The sequence below is a fragment of the Lycorma delicatula genome, chromosome 4 (genome assembly GCF_047948215.1).
Source record: "Lycorma delicatula isolate Av1 chromosome 4, ASM4794821v1, whole genome shotgun sequence".
Classification (NCBI taxonomy): Eukaryota; Metazoa; Arthropoda; class Insecta; order Hemiptera; family Fulgoridae; genus Lycorma; species Lycorma delicatula.
In genome coordinates this window covers 169,456,291-169,481,016 of record NC_134458.1, presented here as the reverse complement: position 1 = coordinate 169,481,016, position 24,726 = coordinate 169,456,291, and the positions used below count along the sequence as shown (strand labels likewise).

The window sequence follows — 24,726 nt, the reverse complement described above, 5'->3', positions numbered from 1 at the left end:
AATTAATCCATTTAATTCGTTATATTTTTATCATCACGGCAACTCAGATAGGGTTTGGAGTTTTCCTCGTCTGTGTATTTTAGTTACCGTAGTTATTACTATTCTGTCTTTTGTAATTTAGTTTCTTTTTCAGATTTCTATAAAGCCTGAATAATTTAATTGTTATTTATCAGTATTATTCTCACGACCATGAGGGTAACGAACGATGCGGCGGTCCAGGAACCCACGCGAGAATAACGAGCGAAGTGAGCTCTGCGGCCCTGGGTTCAACCCCGTCATCCTGGACGCCATGGGACTCGCCTTAGTTGTTCTGGGATCTCTGGCTAAACTTTCGGGCGAAGCGTGTTCTGATCGACTAGAACATTTATAGATTTATTTATTATACTGAACTGTTTTTGTTCTTCATGAGATACTCTGTATATATCTATTATTTCAACTAAAACGTTAAAAAAAAATTCTACCGTTTATAATAGGGCCACGTATTCTATTAAATGGTTTTGAAATATACTCCTGCTATATATATAAAGATGCTACTGCAGCATAGCTATAAAGGAAAATTTTAGACAGCAGCCAAAATTTTATGTATCAGGGTTTTTGCAATCGTCGATTTTTCAAAACTGGTGTTAGTCTAAAAACACAAAAGAAGTACAGTGCGTTCGGAAAGTCGCTGTGCAGTATGCTTTAGAATTATGTGATGCATTCTGTTCTTTACGGGTTGGTTGCCCTGCGGGTTCTTTATAAGAGCAAGATATGGAACTTGCTAACGCAAATAAGGTATAAGGAAAGAAGTGAAACTTTTCTCCTACAAAGTAATGTTTGTTCAAGGACTGAAACCCAAATAACATGCCAAAAGACGGCGCACGATTGACGAACCAAAAATTGCAGTAATGGCATACGTACAAGAGACATTCTAGTACATCAGCCGCTTAAAGTGTTTGAAAAGAAATTGAAACGTGTGAAGTGTTGTATTGATGTTGGAACATCTTTAATAAACTATTCCAGTTATTGTAATATCAGTTTCTATAAAATAATAAAATAAAAACACAAAGTAATAATTAAGAAAGTTTCGTCATTAGACTTCCATAATTCCAGTGGACAGCATCTTTCCTAACGCGCTGTATTTACATACGTATGAATGCACTTCTGTTAGTCTTTGTAGTATTCACCGGTCAGTGAAACCAGTAAAACCAGTATTTTCAGTATTAATAATAAAAACGATTATAGTCATCAATAACTTATATTTAATAATAATTATAATAATAATAATATTCACTATTGTTATTTTTATTTAATAAAATTATTATCTTCATGACAGTAAATGTTTTACTTTTGCGTTAGTAAGTAACCTAATAATAACGTATTTAAAATACATAAATTTTACTTAACAACATAATTTTATTGTATTATTTCCATTATAAAACTTTTTTGAATGTAAAGGAAAACAACGGGAAAGTTTTATAATTCTTTGCCGGTATTTTTGTATAAAAACTTTTTCTATACTTTTGGCAGTCGTTAAGAAAAAAAAAGGCCACTCTGTAGCTTTCTAATGTGGTACTTCAAATTTCCTTAAGTTCTTCAATCGTAGTGAAGCTCAGAAAGTATGCTTCATTCTTTCCTTTATAATGAATCTACACAGCGTCACTTCTTTCAAGTATCACTCGTAAAATGACGTATTCCAGGAAAATATAAATACGACAAGATTATTTATCGAAAAATTAGTAACCGATATTGTAAATTGAAGTTTTTTTTTGTAAATATTTCATAAAATTTAACAGAAAAGGTATTTAAAAATATATCTACAATTAAAATATTGAAAATTCTTGAGGTTCAAAATATTTTACGCATTTTAATTATAAAAATACTTAATCCAAACATTTATTTAGATAAATATTTAAGATATTTATAAATTAAGCAAAGCGTTACTAGTAAACATCACTGAAACTTAACGTGTAAAAAACAAATGTTGATAAAAAAATAAGTTCTTTCAGTAATAAGATTAATTTTAAGAATAGTGAAATGATAATTTAACTGTCAAAATTTAATCTGTTTATTAAATTACGTAATCTTTAAAAATAAAATGTATTTACTCTTATTATTATAACTATTAATGAATCATTTATTATGCGGTATTTGATAAAAGTTAAGAGGAGCCAAGGTATAAATTTGAGAATTCCATTATCATTCATATTATTCTACATTAATCTTTATTTTCTTGCTTGTATTGCTATCTTTAATTAAAAAACTGGCCGCTTTTCTTCTTTCGAATTCTTGTATTTTTTGTCGTTTGAACCGACGTATTTATTCGTATTGGCCTTTATTTTCCTTTATTTCACGAACGGTTTAACTTACAATATGATGTGGTAGTTTCTGCGCTAGAGGGAAATGATTATTACATTTTTGCTTCGGATGAGGGATGAACTACGGGTTGACGGGTTTTGACTGAACTACTCGGTTGACGTATACTACATCTCAAAAAGGAGTTTGATTTAATGGAAATATTATTCAGCGCGTGGGCTTTTTACTCTTAAAAATATCACCGGGGATAATAATCTATTAAAAATTATTGTCAGTCCACTCTCCTTAAATTCTATTTTTAGGTTTAGGAAGAAAATTTAATGTTATTTTACCTAAAGAATGTCAAACTAATTTATTTATTATCCACTTTAAGTTAAAAAATTAAAATGATATTCGCGAGTAATATATTCGTGTAATCCTAAGGTTCCTGATAACTGGTTTTTCAGTTTCTGGCTGGAATATTCTGATATAAACACATCGTATGTAATAATTATAATTCATCCAACATCGAGCTTTAAATGAATACATGTTCACAATGTACCATCTTCCTAACACAGACAGAGCTACTCTAACCTGATTATAGTAGTATACCGTAACTCAAGTATTTAGTGTTTATATGCTATAACGGTATTAATTATTCGTAAATACAAAGGGTGAATACAAATATGACGTAAAAGTACATTTCATTTATTGCAAAAACTTGATTAATTTTTGCACATGCTAACGGTCGTTTTCTCATTTCGTTAATGAATAATACTGGCGGTCTTTCCTTGATCCATGACCCGACTGCGTCCTTCAATTCATCATCCATGGTGAAATAAATACCCTTAATATCCCCTCATTAATTGCAGAAAGAAGTGAAAATCACAGAGCGTCAAATCTGATGAATGCGAATGGTGAAGGATAGGTTTAAATTTCAACTTCACAAGAGCTTCGGCGTCGCATGGGGTGTGTGGAGAGAATTATTGTGTAGCAGAATTATCGGGACTCCGTGGATTACGGGATATGAACATACTTCTCCTAAGGTGTTGTAACGTCTGTATGTACCGCACAAATTTACAGACCATCCAGCATCCAACGGTACTCAAGTCACATACACGTGTTTGAATTCCAAAATATTATCAAGAAAATTATTTTTTTATAGAAGATTTTGTTTTGAATTTACAGATTGTAGCGACAATAGTGTCAATATTCCATATTTGCAGTTTTTCTTCTGGGTTGTGCAGCATCTCCTGTCACAAAGTTGAAAAGGATGTCATCTCCCTCGTTACGATAATTTTTCAGAATTCTTTTCTGTGATTTTGCGTGTCATCCACTGCGAACATTTTTAATTTTCCGGGTTAAAATGATTTACGGTGCTGTAACAATTATAGCTATAACGGGAAAATTATATAGTTATATATAGATTGGTAAATAAAAAATCTAAAAAAATTGGACTTTTAAAGTTTTGTGCCTTAGGGAGATATATTTTTAAAAATTTTAAAAACTGAATAGATTTAAATAAATCGTAAAGAATTTGTGAAAAACTTTTATTCCGATGATCCCAGTCCAAAAAATTAATTCGCGGGTGACGATGGAATTAAAAATGCTATTAATCAGTGGCTAAATGGACTGGCGGCTTCATACGGCGATTATATAGAGAAATAGTATAAGGTGTAAAGTTTAAGCGAAATAAGAAATATTTATAAAGTTTATTAAAGTTAATTTTTTTTTATAATGAAACGGTTTTTACTTTAAAGATAACCTCTCGTACAATCTGAATTAAATCTAATCAGTACGTGGGTGTGCATATGGAAGATACGAGTTAATGCAGCTAAGTCGAGCCATTTGACATTCGCACTGAGGAGAAGAGACTGCCATCTACCTTGATAGCATTTTAATCCTGCACACTGAAAATGGGTCTTCACCTGAATCTTCGTTTGACTTGGAAATCTCATTTGAAAGAGAAGAGAAAGCAACTTCACATGAAGTTCAATGAAATGTATGTGTTACTGTGCAGGAGGTCTGAGTTATTCTAACAAGCTACTTTTATACTTAACAATTTTGAAACCGATATAGACAAATAGCGTTAACTACGGAGCACGGCAAGCAAGACAAGTGCTGAAATCATACAGCGGTTTCAGAACAAACCGGCGAGGTGTATAGCTGAAGCGCCGTGGTTTGATAAAACAGTGTAATCCACTAATAATTGGATCCACGGTACGTCAAGGAAGAAATAGAATATTTAACCACTTGGCCTTAAACTTTCTGGTCGATGATAAGAATGCTAAAAGATTTAGCTGTAGGTTCTGGACCTTAGTAATCCCATAGTATAATTACAAACGCCGAGTGGTGTGGATTAATCAATCCTTGATTTCCTTCCTCTCTGTTTTTTTTCCAATTTAATTTTTAATTAATTTTTTTATTTTCTAAGTATTTCATCGATCTGCTACTGCTATTTTTATGATTCTTTTTATTGTTATTGTTTTCTACTAACTATACTTCTGATAGTACAGCTCTTCAAAACTATTTTGTTTATGTTTTATGTTCTGCAGAAGTTCTATATAATACTAGTATGTAATTTTTGAGGATTCAACGGGGATTACTTTTTAATGTGAATATATGCGATATGATTTACGTAAGGTTCCAACAAAAATGCAACCGATTATAAATAAAAACTTGAAACAAAAAAAAAAATCTATTTTAAATTGAAATCAATCTCGCAAGATATCCATTGCATTTAAAATGTAAAAATCATAATTTTTGGAAGCCCTTACAGTTTAGTATTTCTTGAAAAAAAAAAAGGATTAGCCAAAAATGTTCATTCCTTCGTAGAAAATTACAACTTTGTTTATTCAGAGTTACGCGCTGTATCTTTGTAATTTTTAAGCGCTTTTAAAATGTTCTTTTTTAAATTTATCATCACCACCTAAGGACTATTTTTAAAAAAATTAATTTTACTCTAGAGTATGGGAGCCCCAAAAAGTTTTATCGCAATTTTAAATTTTTATTACTCAAAACGTATTTCGTTAAACAATAAAATAAAAAATAACCTAATACCTATCCCCTAATGTGAGAGCTCACAAATTAAAAAAAAAAATCGGAAATCTTTTAAAAAACTTTAAAAACTAATTTTAGTGAATATTTGAATGATAAAAAAGCGCGCGCACACACACACACACACAACTCTATATTTGCCATTTTGAGACAATTTTCAAAATAAAAAACTATCCGTTGTAAAATTTTACGTTAAACGGGAATGGTTTATTCAAAACTTTACCAGTAGGCAGTTAATCGTGGTGCTAAAATTGTTACGTTTATTTTTTTCGGTCATTATTAAATTATCTACGCGATAAGAGAATTTAATTTAAAAAAAATTATTTTGCATTTTATGGACTTTTTTTCAGTTTTCTATGTTTATAGATGGAACGATTTTATTTATGTATGCCGTAAAATACAACCTAATTTAATTTTGTTATAAAATATAATATTAAGGTTATGACGTCATTTTAATATTTTTTACCTTGTCTTGACAATCTACGTGAACCCTTCCACTGTCCAGTAATCTTCTAATTGATCTGACGTCTCCATTAACTGCTGCCAAATGTAGCCGTACATCTGATGGTGTTTCTTTCTGTAAATTTAAACAAACATTGCCTTTTATTTTGGTTATATAATGAAGTAAGAAAAAAATACAGATTTCATTTACGTAACATGTTTTTATTTTATACGAATCGACATAAATTTCAGTATTTTAAGTTCATTTAAAATTTAATGTACTTTATATTTATGTGGATTATTAAGTAGTTGTACCTTGATATGGTAATAAAATGCATCTCTTACAACCGGTAACGTCACAAACCTTAGATTTCATAACGAAATTTGATTGATAACCGAACAATTTGAAATAAGGGAAAACCCAACAGACCAAATATATTTTATATATTCAATATAAAATATATTTAAATTGGGTGATCTCCTGTAGATCACCCAATTTAAATGAAATATTTCTTTTCAGTCGAATTAAACTAAACTTTTAAAATATTTTAAAGTTTAAAGATTTTAATTTTTAAAATACAGTACAGTGTGTAGATTCTTGGCGCAAAATGATTCATCGCTAATGGAAAAAGATAATTAAAAATTCATTAATTTTAAAAGATAAAGTCTACAGTGATTAACATTTTAAATGAGATTATTTAAGAGCTTCAACTGCGCAACTCATTCACTTCTATAAAAAAGTGTTAGTTCAATGAATAAAACATTAAACAAACATACACCTGTTTCATTAAACGATAATTACAAATGGCTTTAAATGCGGCGTATGTAAAGAATTTTTTTTTATTTATCTTTACGTATTCGTCATATATGTCTGTAAAGATTTAGACCTGATTTGAATGTTTCGATTATTTTACGGAGCTAGGCTGAGAAAGTATCTTCAATTTTAATAAAATTATAAAAATAAGAACGTTTTCTTACGGTTAACTTTAATTACAGACCTTTAATATAGCTCTTTTTAAGTATTAAAATTAGATTTAATACGCTTTCGTACTAAAATACTGCTAAAATTCGTCATAAACGAAATTAGTCTACCCCCCCTCCTCAAAGAAGAAGAATGGGCTAGTGTTACAGAGTAGATCTTTGAACTGGTTACATGAACTTGATCGCGGCAGAAAAGTTTTAGAGCGACCCTTCTACCTTCAAAAATTGTGCCCCTTCTTTCAATGATGTATAGGGAATCCTTATATTTTGTTTTATTATGTATTATACTTGAAACAATTTGGAGACGGCTGTATTAATTTAATCATACGATAACGGGTTTTTTAGAGTTATCGGATAAAAATAGTACTTCCGGATCGGTCCATCAGTACACATTGAATATTTAAACACCATAATGAAATAGTAATCCTACAAGTCCCCTCATTCTTAGCGTAGCATTGTGAATTTAATTCAAATAACATTCCAGGCGATGAATGGATCAAGGATAAGTGGGAAAAGGAAGACCTATCTCCAAAGGAATCCTTTATGGACTCTCTAGGTCGTAGAAATCCATCCAATCCGTAATTCCTCAACGTATACGCATGGTCTCTTTCCAGACGTAAGGGCGTTTAGAGTCGCATTATGGATCTCCCCGAATCTGCAAGCGACTCATTTCCTTTCGGAGCATGGCGCATTTCGGAATAGGCGGGCTCGATTTGGCTTGACTGACTCGGGTCAGTATCCTGGCTGCTTAGTATCGGATGATGCACATCATGTGCTGTACGTCTGCTCAAAATGTGAGTTTAGGAGTGCAGAGGTGGTCGGGGAGCTAAGAGTATTGGTTTGGGTCTGAATCTACCGGCTAACTGGAAAATTAGAGATGAGTGGCGCATTTTAAAAGATTTTTAAGGTTTTTGGCGCTCTAAAGGACTGCAGAGGGTGTTTGGTGTAGAATAGTAGCCTAGCCTGGATGACTAGGGACTAATTTTGTTGCTTTTCCAGCAAAGTAGGCGCATTCGGCAATTGTGCCCGGTTGTTGTTTGCTATGTTCGTAGGTCGATTGGTAATTTTGGTCGCTTTAGTACGGAGGGTATGAGATTATAATGTTCTGTTATAGCTCAAATTGGACATTTTTATCGGTTATCAGTTTTTTTTGACTCAATTTAGGCGAGTTATATCTTTATTTATATATCATATTAAGGCGAAAAATATCTTTTGTTAGTTGATGGTTTTTCTTTCACCGATGGAAATTTCTTTCGAGGCATTTGCATCGGTGCCATCCTGATAGAGGCCGTACTGATGACTGAAGTATGTAATCAGATATTGAGGGTCTAGAAGAGACCTCCGATAAAGCCCATCAGGGCTAGGAACGGAGAGTGTGGCGACCAGGATCGTCACAAGGTGGGTGTCTTCGCCTATGCGGTCAGGATGGGAGCAGGAGAAATCCCCCCATTCAATGTTGGAGTAAATTTTCCTACACAATTTAAATTTTGTATGTCGGTAAACACGAGCGAGGGAAAATTCTCTCTTTAGTGGTAGAATGTTTCACCTTGTTTCAAATTTCTAAATATCCCGGTGTTTCTGGATTTTCATAAATCACTGAATGCTATCGTGTCCGTTTTTTATTAAAATATGAAATTATTGATTTGATAGGAACAATACTTTTATTTTTTTTGAACGGTGTAATCTGTGAGCTATTTTTTAAGTATTTCTGTCCTGTTCAGATTCGTGTAAAAACTGGTAAACCCGATTTAAATAGAAATTACTTAATAATTTTATCTTAACAAAATATCTTAAGCTTTATTTCGTGAGGACAACTTCCTTTTGTCGGTAAATTTTATTACGGTAGTTGTGGTGTGGTAGAAAGGAATTTGAGAGTATTTGATAATTCTGAAGCGAGGTTGTCTCTTATATCGGCAGTTTAGGCTTTGTATAGTAGGGTAGTAGTAGTGTTGGATAATTCAAACCGTTTTTCAGGCTGATGGCTAACTATACTTCCGTTCCCTACGGAGTAATTACTTCAAAAATAAAGAAACCTTTTTCAATGCTCAGTTAAAAAATAAAAAATCAGTCAGTTTTTTTTTTAAATTAAGATTTCAGCTTTTTACTATTATAAAGATAATAATAAATATTTAGTAAAAGATTCGTCCTATTTTATAGGTCAACGTGTAACTATTTTTAGTCAAATCATCCATTACAAGACAGTTGTTATTCGTCCACTTTAATGATAATCGTTATGACATCATGCATGACGTCACTGGCTATTATTGTGTAGGTAAGGAATCTGGTATTTCCAGTATAATAAATGTTCCATTGATATTTTTCATTCTTGTATTCTTTTTTCTAAGCCATTAATCTTAGTTTTGTTGATTTATATATCTATTTTTATTTTTATTTCCTGATAACAAATTTTTTTATTAATATATTCATTTTATATACTTAATATATTAATTACCTTAAATTTATTTGAAGTTAACATAATCCTTACAGTTATGAATGAGTTAAAACCTTTCTTAATGGTACAGGTTTAGGAACTTTTTTTGCGTTATTTTCTCATATACGTGTGTGTTTTAAATTAATGAATTTTAAGTGAATAACTTAAGGAGCATTTTTAATTAATTCGGTTTACAACATTTATAATCGTTCACTGTTCCCACAGTAAAGATAAGTCTCTACGAATCTGTCTTGCCCTGATGCACTCTTATTTTTTTAATTTCCTTGTTAGATGTAAAAAACTGTTCTCAAAACTTTAACATTCGATTTTTTCAATTTAAAGGAATTTTATTATCAGGAATCTGTCGAAGAGATGCAAAATCTAAAGAAATTTTATTATCAGGAATCTGTCGAACAGATGCAAAAATCTAAAGGTTGTTAGGCATATAACATAACATGAGAAAAATAAATTACTTTTGAACGTGGCATGTTCCTCGAGAATCATAAGCTTTCTGTAGAAAAATGAGGAATTAATTAGTTCGTGTTGCCTTCTTCTCTGAACCGAAGAAGGTAAAAACGCTTGTATATTCGTACAGTAAAATCTCCTTATTCGCGGAGGTAAAAGACCGTAAAAATGACAGCAATACAGAGCGGAACTAATACTTATGTAACGAAGAAGCTCTGGTTTAGTACAGTACATAGGTAAGCTACAAAAAATGTATTTAACAAAATACAGAATATTTCCTAATTTACTCGTAAGCACTTACCGAACTGTTTGATTTAAAAACTACAGTATGTACTGTATTAGAAAAGAGTATTACATGTTCAAATCGTACTCGGTAATCGCCTTAAAAAGTCGAGAAAACAGCACTACAGTACTACGTACACTAAAACTAAAATTACTGTAAAGGAAATTTGCAAAACTAACTTACAAAATTTTGAATTGCATTTACAAAGTTTTGTAATTTTTCCTTGTCTCGCTCTTGTTTTTAAATCTGTGTGAAGTTCTACGTATTCTAGCATGGCATCTTCAATTCTGCGCTTAAAGATTAAGCTTCTATTCAAAGATGGATCAGCTTCTATAAAAAACCGGATAAGATCACGGGATAGTTTATGCATTCGGTAAGCGTTTTGACGTTTAACTGTTTTACCGGAATCGTATCTTCTACCTCTTCACGTTCATACTCTACTTGCGTCATTAAATTTTTTAATATTTTTATTTTTTAATGTCACTACTTAATGTAATTTAGGACGAATACGGAAAATTTTAGCCACAAATATAGAAAAGGCATCGTAAAATATTGCACCGCGAATAACGAAATCGCAAATACGGGAAGCGCGAATAAGAAGATTTCATTGTAATAATCGATGAGCTTTTTACATTAGGTCAGTTTGTGAATTGTTTTACATACGTAATTTTAACAATAAAGTAACTTAAAAAATAAAATCGAAAACTGAAAGTGTAAAATAAACTTTAAAATTATATATTAACTATTAAATTTTTACAGATGAATAAAAAAGATGCTTAAAAACACAATAAGCATTATTGATAAATAATTAGTTGCAGAAAAAGTGCTATCAAAATATAATATTTTTATAAAATTAAAAAAAATTCTGCGCATCAAAAATTTAAAAGAAAATTGAGATTTGTAAAAAATATAAACTGAATTGAGAGAGGCTTTATAAAAATAATCGGTAAGAACTAATAAATAAAACCGAAACGAAAATGTGTACTTTTTAATTTATGTTTGATTAAAAAAAAAAAAAAAAAAAAGAGCTGACAACACTTGACTGAACATACTACGTATTTGGTTTGCGTTCTATCAATGAGCATACTTTCTTCCAAATTTGGTTGAAAATTTGTTGTAATACACAATATAAAGACTCTTGGCTTCTTATTAGTAAATAATAAAATTTCAATTTTAAAAATTATAAACTCTTTAACTGTATTAAACATTAAAGTAAGGGGAGGCTACGCATAATATAAATTTCTAAATCAAAATGTGAAAACGTGTTCATAAAAAACATGTAAAAGGAGATGCCACGAGGAATCTCTGGTCCTCTAAATTAGCTGTACGTAAGATTGCAAATCGGATGCTTCATGAATGATCAATTCTGAGAGTAGGCTGACCAAATGCAGATATCTAATTTTCTTTTCAGCCAATTGTACACGTATTAAAAAGTTAAAATAAATATCAGGATAGCTTTATTAAAGAGTTGACTATCTGTTATGCAATCGGGTGGTAGTTTTAGAAAAAATAGTATAAATAATACAAGTTAAAAAAATAGATGCAAAATTCACAGTAATAAAATGTCTATATTTTTCTGCATTAAGGAAAGCCTATGCTCACGCATGAAGACTACAGGCCAAGAATCTTGTAAATCAATATTTGTTTTTTTCTTTACTAATTTTTACTAATGCAGTATTGCGATATGTTGATCAGCTATTTTTTACTTTACTGCCGACTTTGAAATAATTTTTCAAATTATTTATTGTATGTCATTAATAAAAAAATATTTTCAGTTTTTTAAAATTCTTTATCAGTAATTTTTAGTAATAAATTGCGTTTTAAAAAATTGTTCACATCACTAAAAGGGTTTGGTTTTTGTTTACATTAAATAAGTTCTTTTCTGACATATGTGGTAATTTACTATTTTTAAATAATATTCTAGCTTTTCTGTAATTCTTCAAACTTCTCTTTGTTTTATTGAACTTCAGATTCTCTACAGGTTTTGCAAAAACGTTTTATGTGTTAATTATCCATTTGACAATAACTTTACAAAGTAGTTAAGTTGACGTACAATAACTTGTACAATAACAACGTTAATGTACATCAACATAAACAGGTTTATTACCCCAGTTTATTGGTATTCATCCCAGATTTCTCAAAAACTACTGCAAATACGGTTTATTTTATTCAATATTTCAAGTCAAAACCCATGAGAAATCGCTAATTCTGCCCCCTAATTAACGTTCTAAAAATATCAGTAAGTCCTCATTAGCTGAAATCCGTGCGAAATATTTCACTAACCGTAACTCGCAAACGAAGTACATTAGGACATATGTTTATTTGAACTTATTAATTTATTTTCCTAAGTAAAATAGGGTATGAATGTCCCGGAAGAACTTCGTGATTAAAATTCCCGCTCGTATTAAAATTCGTTGGGGAGATCTTAATGCATCAGCATTATTTCGATAACGACAATATTTTAAATTCTAAACTCCTAAAAGAATGTTCGGAATTTTAAATATTGGCATATTGGCGGTGTAAAAAAATTATAGCAATAATCGATCATTGCAACGTTTTAAATTCCACAAAAGAATTGTCATAATTGTTTTCTAATTACTTTTTGTTCGAATGCTAACATTCTCGTACGCTCACTGATATTAGGTCAGTGACAGTAAATCATGTAATTACAGAACTATAATTACAAGTAATTACAAATTTTACATATTCATTTTATAAATTGAAATTAATAACGTTAAAAAATAAAATCATAGTTCTCGAATCTTTGTATAATAATAAAAGTAAACGGGAAATTCTTTATTACGTAAAGAATTTGCATAGCAAAGAATTTCCTAGTTAAAATGATGTTCGTTCTTTAAAAAAAAGTGTGTTAATTCGCACGACTGTTGAAATTTTGGCCAAATGTTAAAATCAACCGTAACTGCGATGACTTAAATTGTGTAATTATTTCGTTTTACAACAAATTAATTTGTTATTAAAACGCTAATGTGAATATAATTTTTAAAAGTAATGTGATACATTAACAAAAAGATCGAAGGTCAGTAATGAAGGAGAAATTAAATAAACCTTTCGTTACATCAGTTTACTCGTTGCTATGACATTCTTCTTGGTCGGTTGTTATGGAGATGATTTTTCTTTATGTTTGCTCAGATACTTGCTAGATGAAAAAAATTATATATTAACTATTAAATTTTTACAGATGAATAAAAACACAATAAGCATTATTGATAAATAATTAGTTGCAGAAAAAATGCTATCAAAATATAATATTTTTATAAAATTAAAAAAAATTCTGCGCATCAAAAATTTAAAAGAAAATTTAGGTTTGTAAAAAATATAAACTGAATTGAGAGAGGCTTTATAAAAATAATCGGTAAGAACTAATAAATAAAACCGAAACGAAAATGTGTACTTTTTAATTTATGTTTGATTAAAAAAAAAAAAAAAAAAAACAGCTGACAACATTTGACTGAACATACTACGTATTTGGTTTGCGTTCTATCAATGAACATACTTTCTTCCAAATTTGGTTGAAAATTTGTTGTAATACACAATATAAAGACTCTTGGCTTCTTATTAGTAAATAATAAAATTTCAATTTTAAAAATTATAAACTCTTTAACTGTATTAAACATTAAAGTAAGGGGAGGCTACGCATAATATAAATTCTTTCTTTCAGTTTTTTTCTTTCATTTTTTTAATGGAATTCAATGCCATCGAATGGTAATACTATAAAGGGATAACAATTAATAAGTCACAAGATATACAGTGTTTTAAAGTTAAAGTAATTAGAAAAACCTCATATGTCCATTCTGAACAGGGAAAGATCATTTCAAGTTCATGAATAATAAATAATACAATAAAACCAGCAAGTAAATGAGTGGGTGCTGGTTTTATTATATTATTGGGTACTTTTATCTTCTTTGTTTCTTGCTTTACAATATAAAAATGACTATATTTGTTGTCACCTGAGTGTCATCTATTTCATGTCAGCCGTATGTAAATAAGTGTTGATTTTGTGGTTAATGTTTAGTTTTCGGTTGGTTTCTAATAATATTTATTGATTTAATGGTCCTAATCAGCCATTTATTATTATCATTACTAATAGTTTAGTTTATTGTGCTTTTCAATGGAAAAAAGTGGTAATAGCAATCTGGGCAATTCATTCCATAAACAGGAAAAAAATAGAGCAAAACTCAGGAGGTTAACTGATGCCAGCAAAAAATGAAGCTACAGTCCCATGAGATTGAGAAGTATTGTAAATACCTAAAAACCTTTTATTGATAAAGTGGATGAGGATAATAGAAAACATATAATTAATAATATGAACAACATGAAATCTCATCATGAAATATCTATTTAAGTGGCCTAATCTCAAATGGTCCCACACATTGCAGCAGGGCTACACAGCCTCAGGCAGAGAGTTCTTTTAAAAGTGTGACAAATTATTTTCGTGTAAATATTAAAATAAAGAAGTAGACAAGCGTAAAATTGTATTTTTATCACTTCATTCATTCGGTTTTGAGAAGTTAAATTACCACCTGCAGGAACTTAAGAAAATTGTCATTCCTCTCGGGATATGAGAAGGCATCATGAAAATCACAGTCATAAAATTGATGAAGAAACTCTTTTTAAAGTACATCTGCACATAAAATAATTTAAAACCTGTAGTAGTCATTACAACTTGAAGAAATCATCAAAGGTTTATCTTCAAGAACTCAATATAATCAAATTGCATGTTAGGTTCAAAAAACTGCACTTCGGGGGGAAAAAAGTGTCGTATCAAACATATAGAACTCTATTTAACAGGACTTCAATAACAGTGATTTCAATATTTGTTTTTGATATCCACATACTGATATGTCCAACTACTGTGATGCTTACAAAACTAAAGAAAATAGTCTACAAAAGGCATTCTATGAAAGAAAAATGCAGTCAAAAAATTTTGTCAGGAAAAACAAAAAGAGAAATAAAGAAGCTATAGTATGGATTTCAGCAAAAACTTTCCTTGTACTAATACTGCTACTAATGTAGTATATTACAGACAACAGCTTTTGCTTTTTATTTTTAATATTCATTTCTTGTCTGATAGTTGAAGCTATTTTTACATGTACCATGAAATGACAAGAAAGAAAGGAAGCGATGAAGTATATTCATTCATTCATCATTTCATTAATAATATACTTGCACCATCCATCGAGGTATTAGAATTATTTTCTTACTCGTGTGGATAACAAAATAAAAATGTGTCCGTAATCAGAATGTGTCACCATCTTGTTCATACTGAAAAAAGATTCAAAGTGGTGAAGAATATATTTCCTATAAGAGAACACTCTTATTTAGAGGGTGACAAGAACATAGATTTAGTGAATCAGAAAAGAGCTGAAGTACCAGTAGAGTGGTATGAAGTTTTTCGTACCGCTCGTCATTAACCATCACCATTTTTTTTTAGAATAAATTTCCTTACAGTTGATAAATAGTGATAGCCATCTTTTGTTTCTCCATTAAGTGACATACCTAAAACCAAAGTAACCATTTACTCCAAGTCCTGAAGATGTTCTGTGCACCCAAAGTTCTAGAATTTTTCAATACTCTGTTACATGTTTAAAGAAATTTTATTTTAATTTTACTTTTTTGAAAATATCACTGGTCAACATAAAATTTGGAACTGAAAAGCGAATAGGTGTTCTATATAGTATTTTATATGCTGAATCTGAATATGTATTCCGTAACAATCCATCATATAACATTCTTACGTTTTACAACCCTTTAAATTTATTTGTTCCATCATTCGTGTAACAAACAATACAAATAAATTAGTACGTCTGCATGTTTGCTTATTCACATTTGATTTATATTGCGATGCATGCTGTAGACCTATATTTGATACATAACAGTCGAATGCTATCATTTCATGTCAAGCCAAGCCAAGACATGTATAGATATGTCAGTAATTCAAGTAATGAATAATTCATGATGATGAAATTTTCTTCAGGATGGTTCAGCTCTTGATATAACTTGCTGTGTTCTTTAGTTGTGGTAGTGGTTTTATCATACTCATATTTATAAAAATCGTTTCATGAGTGATGCCATAAATTAAGTGAAACATTTTATTTTAATATTAGTGAAACGTTTGGTATTATTTTATTGACCATCAAGATTTGTTAAGTTGTTCTGTGTGTGTTTGTGTGCGTCGGGGGGGGGGGGGGAGCGGTGTGGGTATTGCGCGCGCGTGTGCGTGTGTGGTAGCGCACGCATTTTTCAAATTGTGTTTTATTGCACTTCATGATGAAAAAATTTTTGAAGTATTTTAAGTAATTCAGTATTTATAAATTAAAAATTAATATTCTTCATAATTTTAATATTTCAGTTATAAATAAAATTAATATAGTTTGAATAAAATATAATATCGAAAAAATAATAAAACATAACACTCATATAATATTAACTTAGTTAATATAATTTGTGACATTTCAGTTTACTTTCATTCATTAAAACATTTTGAATTTTACAATGAATAAAAAACGGGCTAGTAAAATTACTCCAAATATTTTTTGTTATGTTTGCAGAGAATTAACCTTGAATTGTCAATGAAAACCAGTACCAAATCTGCTGAAAACTGCTTATAGACATTATTTTGACTGTTCCTTGGGAGACCAAGATAAATCCTAGGCTCCACATGTAGCATGCATCAAGTGCTACGTTAAACTAACCCAGTAGTTCAAAGGAAAAAAGAGCATTTATCTTTTGACGTACATATGATCTGGCATGCCAACAATGTTACTTAAGAAATGTTACTGGTTTCAATCCAAACAATAAAAGTAGTATCGCATAAAAAAATATTTGTACAGCTATGATACCAGTACTTAATAGTGTTGATTTATCGATTCTGATTGCTTCAACTTCTTGGGAAGAAATTTCTGATTCTCCAGAAATCTTCACCAATGAATCCTCAACTTCAACAGATATAAATTATATTCCAAAAGAATCAAATACTGAACCTCACTTCATCACACAAGAAGAACTGTGTGACCTAATTCGTGACTTGTATTTGGTAAAATAACATGCATAACTCCTAGGTTCACATCTTAAGGAATGGAATTTATTAAACAAGGATACTAAAATTTCTGTATATAAAAATTGAAACAAAAATTTACTGAAATACTTTAGAAGAGATGGTTTAATTTGTTTATGGCATGATGTTAATAAAATATTCAATGTCTGAACTGCATTAAATATTTTATTCATGATTGGAGTTTATTTATAGATTAAAGTTTTTTCTATATCCGTAGCACATGCTGTAGGAATGAAAGAAACAAATGAAAGTATGTCAAAACGTTTTAAAGATTTTTTTTTGTCTTCAGTCATTTGACTGGTTTGATGCAGCTCTCCAAGATTCCCTATCTAGTGCTAGTCGTTTCATTTCAGTATACCCTCTACATCCTACATCCCTAACAATTTGTTTTACATATTCCAAACGTGGCCTGCCTACACAATTTTTTCCTTCTACCTGTCCTTCCAATATTAAAGCGACTATTCCAGGATGCCTTAGTATGTGGCCTATAAGTCTGTCTCTTCTTTTAACTATATTTTTCCAAATGCTTCTTTCTTCATCTCTTTGCCGCAATACCTCTTCATTTGTCACTTTATCCACCCATCTGATTTTTAAGATTCTCCTATAGCACCACATTTCAAAAGCTTCTAATCTTTTCTTCTCAGATACTCCGATCGTCCAAGTTTCACTTCCATATAAAGCGACACTCCAAACATATACTTTCAAAAATCTTTTCCTAACATTTAAATTTATTTTTGATGTAAACAAATTATATTTCTTACTGAAGGCTCGTTTCGCTTGTGCTATTCGGCATTTTATATCGCTCCTGCTTCGTCCATCTTTAGTAATTCTACTTCCCAAATAACAAATTTTAAAGATATTAAGTATAATGAACACTCTTGGTGAATCATTGTTGACCTAAAAGCAATAGGGTTTCTTCTCGGTATCCAGAGTGACCTTACAAAGTATATGTGTTTCTTATGCTTGTGGGATAGTCAGGCTACACATAAAAAGTACGCAGTTAAAGACTGGCCAAAAAGAAATCGATTTACCCCGATTTCAGGAAAGGAAAAGGTTGTTGTTGTAGGCAGGAAAGGAAAATGTTGTCAATATTCCCCTTGTTGAAGCAGATCATATTAATTTCTCACTTCTACACATAAAACTAGGCCTGATGAAGGATTTTTTTAAAAGCATTAGATAAAGATGAAGACGGCTTAAAGATAAAGTGACGGATTAGATAAATTGAAGCCAAATTAAAAGAGGGATATTAATCGGGCCACAAATTAGAAAATTAATTCATGAAAATATATTTGACAACAAACTGCTGAATCCTAAAGAACTAGCAGCATGGAAGTCATTCAGAGATGTTGTTACTGGTTTTCTTGGAAAAACCATGATCAGCTTAAAAATGAACTTTTAGTGAACCACAAAAATTCACCCTGCAGAATGTCATTGAAAATTTATTTTTTACATTCTCATTTGGACTTTTTCCCCTTAAACTTGGGTAACATCAGCAACGAACAAGGAGAAAGGTCCCACAAAGATATATTGCAGATGGAACAACATTGTCATGGCAGATGGGATGAATCTATGATCAATGACTACTGCCGGATGATAAAAAGAGAAAACTTCACTGAACACAGAAGGAAAATAAGAAAAAAGAATTTATGATAGATATAAATGTCTGCAAAATAAAAGGTAGGATTTTTATTGTAATTATTATTATTATTGTATTATTTATGAAGATTCCAATATTTTAAAGGGCCATAACTAAAAATGTGAGGGTGTTAAAGGAAAACTGATTTCATTTTAAGATTCAGCAGAAAAAATATTAGTTAATAGCAGTTAACTTGACTGCCCTGAACAAAAAAAAGGGCAACCAAAGAAGTGCAGATGCGTGTAAGAAATTTGTTGAAAATGGCGGGCTCATTTTTGATCATTTATTACGAGTAGCATTTACTTTGGTCTAGTGTACTGTTACAAACTAAAATTAGAAGTTTTTTAACTATTTTTTGTTTTATATACTTATTTTTCATTATTTGTTCGAAATTTCGTTGCAAAAATTGTGGTTTTCATATTTCAAAGGAAATACCCATTTTGACCATCCCTGAATCCATTTCTACTAGTTTCAGCGTGACGTCTGTACGTACGTACGTTTGTATCTGGCATACCTCAAAAACTACTATTGGCCTAGAATATTGAATCTTTGAGCTTGGCACTGTTGTAACATCTAATTGTGCACCTCCCCTTGTGATTGGAATCGACTGGACCAAAACTGTCCAAAAAACCCAAAATCCAAAAAAATGTAGATTTTGGACATTTTCTTAACTGTAGTAATAAGCCTTCATTGAGATCTTTTCAACGATGTATCATAAGTGATACTTTCATCGGTTCCAGAGTTATAGCCAAACAAAATTTTAATTATTGAAATATTTGGATCTTACAAGGGGAAGGCACATCGGTTGGAATCCGACTTCATTTTTTTTTTATTAATTTAAATATATTGATTTATTAATAATTCAAAACCTGTGAATGTAAAAGAAAAATTTTATAATAAATTCAATAACAACAAAAGATTTTTTATTAAAGAATTGAAGGATCGTATCTCACTTTCAAATGAAATAAGTGTAAATGAAGTGCAGCAAAAAATGTGTACATGTAACTTAATAGGCGTACAAGGAAGTCATGTGGTGTGCACATCACAATCTTTTTTTTTCTACTTACATTTATTAAATTCTTCTTCATGTTCAGTTAAAAGTTACCTTGGTTGTGTGCTGGCAATTTAACAAAACCATTGTACATCACGCCTAAAATATTACATTCTGCGACAACAATTTTTTTGTTATAAAAATGATGTTTTTTTATTCTTTAATTACTAGGGAAACAGTTCTGGGACTGTTTTATTATTTTTTCAGTTCAAAAAATATATGAAACAGTAGAAAAAGATTTACGGCATGATTTAAGTAGAAAAAACTTCAGTACGACTTCATTTTAGCCTTTGAGCAGAAACCAGAGACAAATTTTTCGCAAGCTAAAACTCGAAAACAATCTGGAAGCTAATAAGCTTCCAGAAAAGATTGTATTTACAACCTTTACAATCACCGCGCACCGCGCAGTTCTCCCACCATAGCGGCGCTGCAGCCCCACCACTTTCAGGCTCAAATAAATGATCGTGCACCACGAGAGTGAAGGCAATTAATCGTCGACCACCACCGCCGTGGCCGAAAATAGACCTCAGCATTTAAGCTACTGGGTAATATAAACGGTCCAAACAGCTGATTGTGTTGAAGACCTCACTATACATTGACGCTACATCGGTGTTGAAAAATGCCTTCCGCCGTTCCACGAGGATTTACTTCTACCCATGTATGCTCACTGCGTTAAGTTGTTGACGCCATCTCGAGTAGAATTTGCCTCGTCGGTAAATAAGACATACTTGTAAAGTTGTTGGTGTATTCCACCAGTTGCTGAAATTCAAGCGAAGCGGACCGTCTCCTGAGTGTAGATGTTGAACTGGCTGTTTACGATAAGGATAAAACTTGTTTTGTTTAAGTGTCCTCCAAACAATCGTATGCGAAACTCCGATCCCATTAGAAATCTCGTATGCGAAAGAAACTGTACTGACGCCGGGACTGCGCTGAACTGCATCGATAATAACAGCGTCGTGTTTGACACATCGTTCGTAGCTGGTACGAAGGTAGTTAACCAGTTTCCAGAAGATTGCGAAAAGTCGAGCTAATTGTTTTGGGATCTCGAATAGTGAGATTCGGAACACGTATTTCATAATCTACTGTAAAAGCTGTAGCACTACCGTTACAAACACCCAAAATGACTATCATATCAGCCTATTCCTCTGTTGTAAATAAATACGGCATTACTTCAGTGGCAAACCGATCACCTTCAAACTAAAATCCAAAGAAAACCTTTGCCAACGACAGTATCCGATATACTTAATGTACCTTACAGAATGATTTAAACACCAATGCAGTATTGCGATATGTTGATCAGCTATTTTTTACTTTACTGCCGACTTTGAAATAATTTTTCAAATTATTTATTGTATGTCATTAATAAAAAAATATTTTCAGTTTTTTAAAATTCTTTATCAGTAATTTTTAGTAATAAATTGCGTTTTAAAAAATTGTTCACATCACTAAAAGGGTTTGGTTTTTGTTTACATTAAATAAGTTCTTTTCTGACATATGTGGTAATTTACTATTTTTAAATAATATTCTAGCTTTTCTGTAATTCTTCAAACTTCTCTTTGTTTTATTGAACTTCAGATTCTCTACAGGTTTTGCAAAAACGTTTTATGTGTTAATTATCCATTTGACAATAACTTTACAAAGTAGTTAAGTTGACGTACAATAACTTGTACAATAACAATGTTAATGTACATCAACATAAACAGGTTTATTACCCCAGTTTATTGGTATTCATCCCAGATTTCTCAAAAACTACTGCAAATACGGTTTATTTTATTCAATATTTCAAGTCAAAACCCATGAGAAATCGCTAATTCTGCCCCCTAATTAACGTTCTAAAAATATCAGTAAGTCCTCATTAGCTGAAATCCGTGCGAAATATTTCACTAACCGTAACTCGCAAACGAAGTACATTAGGACATATGTTTATTTGAACTTATTAATTTATTTTCCTAAGTAAAATAGGGTATGAATGTCCCGGAAGAACTTCGTGATTAAAATTCCCGCTCGTATTAAAATTCGTTGGGGAGATCTTAATGCATCAGCATTATTTCGATAACGACAATATTTTAAATTCTAAACTCCTAAAAGAATGTTCGGAATTTTAAATATTGGCATATTGGCGGTGTAAAAAAATTATAGCAATAATCGATCATTGCAACGTTTTAAATTCCACAAAAGAATTGTCATAATTGTTTTCTAATTACTTTTTGTTCGAATGCTAACATTCTCGTACGCTCACTGATATTAGGTCAGTGACAGTAAATCATGTAATTACAGAACTATAATTACAAGTAATTACAAATTTTACATATTCATTTTATAAATTGAAATTAATAACGTTAAAAAATAAAATCATAGTTCTCGAATCTTTGTATAATAATAAAAGTAAACGGGAAATTCTTTATTACGTAAAGAATTTGCATAGCAAAGAATTTCCTAGTTAAAATGATGTTCGTTCTTTAAAAAAAAGTGTGTTAATTCGCACGACTGTTGAAATTTTGGCCAAATGTTAAAATCAACCGTAACTGCGATGACTTAAATTGTGTAATTATTTCGTTTTACAACAAATTAATTTGTTATTAAAACGCTAATGTGAATATAATTTTTAAAAGTAATGTGATACATTAACAAAAAGATCGAAGGTCAGTAATGAAGGAGAAATTAAATAAACCTTTCGTTACATCAGTTTACTCGTTGCTATGACATTCTTCTTGGTCGGTTGTTATGGAGATGATTTTTCTTTATGTTTGCTCAGATACTTGCTAGATGAAAAAAATTATATATTAACTATTAAATTTTTACAGATGAATAAAAACACAATAAGCATTATTGATAAATAATTAGTTGCAGAAAAAATGCTATCAAAATATAATATTTTTATAAAATTAAAAAAAATTCTGCGCATCAAAAATTTAAAAGAAAATTTAGGTTTGTAAAAAATATAAACTGAATTGAGAGAGGCTTTATAAAAATAATCGGTAAGAACTAATAAATAAAACCGAAACGAAAATGTGTACTTTTTAATTTATGTTTGATTAAAAAAAAAAAAAAACAGCTGACAACATTTGACTGAACATACTACGTATTTGGTTTGCGTTCTATCAATGAGCATACTTTCTTCCAAATTTGGTTGAAAATTTGTTGTAATACACAATATAAAGACTCTTGGCTTCTTATTAGTAAATAATAAAATTTCAATTTTAAAAATTATAAACTCTTTAACTGTATTAAACATTAAAGTAAGGGGAGGCTACGCATAATATAAATTCTTTCTTTCAGTTTTTTTCTTTCATTTTTTTAATGGAATTCAATGCCATCGAATGGTAATACTATAAAGGGATAACAATTAATAAGTCACAAGATATACAGTGTTTTAAAGTTAAAGTAATTAGAAAAACCTCATATGTCCATTCTGAACAGGGAAAGATCATTTCAAGTTCATGAATAATAAATAATACAATAAAACCAGCAAGTAAATGAGTGGGTGCTGGTTTTATTATATTATTGGGTACTTTTATCTTCTTTGTTTCTTGCTTTACAATATAAAAATGACTATATTTGTTGTCACCTGAGTGTCATCTATTTCATGTCAGCCGTATGTAAATAAGTGTTGATTTTGTGGTTAATGTTTAGTTTTCGGTTGGTTTCTAATAATATTTATTGATTTAATGGTCCTAATCAGCCATTTATTATTATCATTACTAATAGTTTAGTTTATTGTGCTTTTCAATGGAAAAAAGTGGTAATAGCAATCTGGGCAATTCATTCCATAAACAGGAAAAAAATAGAGCAAAACTCAGGAGGTTAACTGATGCCAGCAAAAAATGAAGCTACAGTCCCATGAGATTGAGAAGTATTGTAAATACCTAAAAACCTTTTATTGATAAAGTGGATGAGGATAATAGAAAACATATAATTAATAATATGAACAACATGAAATCTCATCATGAAATATCTATTTAAGTGGCCTAATCTCAAATGGTCCCACACATTGCAGCAGGGCTACACAGCCTCAGGCAGAGAGTTCTTTTAAAAGTGTGACAAATTATTTTCGTGTAAATATTAAAATAAAGAAGTAGACAAGCGTAAAATTGTATTTTTATCACTTCATTCATTCGGTTTTGAGAAGTTAAATTACCACCTGCAGGAACTTAAGAAAATTGTCATTCCTCTCGGGATATGAGAAGGCATCATGAAAATCACAGTCATAAAATTGATGAAGAAACTCTTTTTAAAGTACATCTGCACATAAAATAATTTAAAACCTGTAGTAGTCATTACAACTTGAAGAAATCATCAAAGGTTTATCTTCAAGAACTCAATATAATCAAATTGCATGTTAGGTTCAAAAAACTGCACTTCGGGGGGAAAAAAGTGTCGTATCAAACATATAGAACTCTATTTAACAGGACTTCAATAACAGTGATTTCAATATTTGTTTTTGATATCCACATACTGATATGTCCAACTACTGTGATGCTTACAAAACTAAAGAAAATAGTCTACAAAAGGCATTCTATGAAAGAAAAATGCAGTCAAAAAATTTTGTCAGGAAAAACAAAAAGAGAAATAAAGAAGCTATAGTATGGATTTCAGCAAAAACTTTCCTTGTACTAATACTGCTACTAATGTAGTATATTACAGACAACAGCTTTTGCTTTTTATTTTTAATATTCATTTCTTGTCTGATAGTTGAAGCTATTTTTACATGTACCATGAAATGACAAGAAAGAAAGGAAGCGATGAAGTATATTCATTCATTCATCATTTCATTAATAATATACTTGCACCATCCATCGAGGTATTAGAATTATTTTCTTACTCGTGTGGATAACAAAATAAAAATGTGTCCGTAATCAGAATGTGTCACCATCTTGTTCATACTGAAAAAAGATTCAAAGTGGTGAAGAATATATTTCCTATAAGAGAACACTCTTATTTAGAGGGTGACAAGAACATAGATTTAGTGAATCAGAAAAGAGCTGAAGTACCAGTAGAGTGGTATGAAGTTTTTCGTACCGCTCGTCATTAA

At 30.6% G+C, this 24,726-nt stretch overlaps 1 protein-coding gene across 3 annotated transcripts in view; it reads right to left on the bottom strand.

Annotated features, from left to right (window-relative positions):
• LOC142324064 (uncharacterized) overlaps positions 1-24,726 on the bottom strand; it is a 282,969-nt gene that overhangs the window by 73,243 nt on the left and 185,000 nt on the right. For all 3 annotated transcript variants that reach the window (XM_075364678.1, XM_075364679.1, XM_075364680.1), the window contains exon 2: positions 5,798-5,908. In XM_075364678.1, coding sequence (XP_075220793.1) covers positions 5,798-5,908 — 111 coding nt within the window. The remainder of the gene's footprint in view (positions 1-5,797; positions 5,909-24,726) is intronic.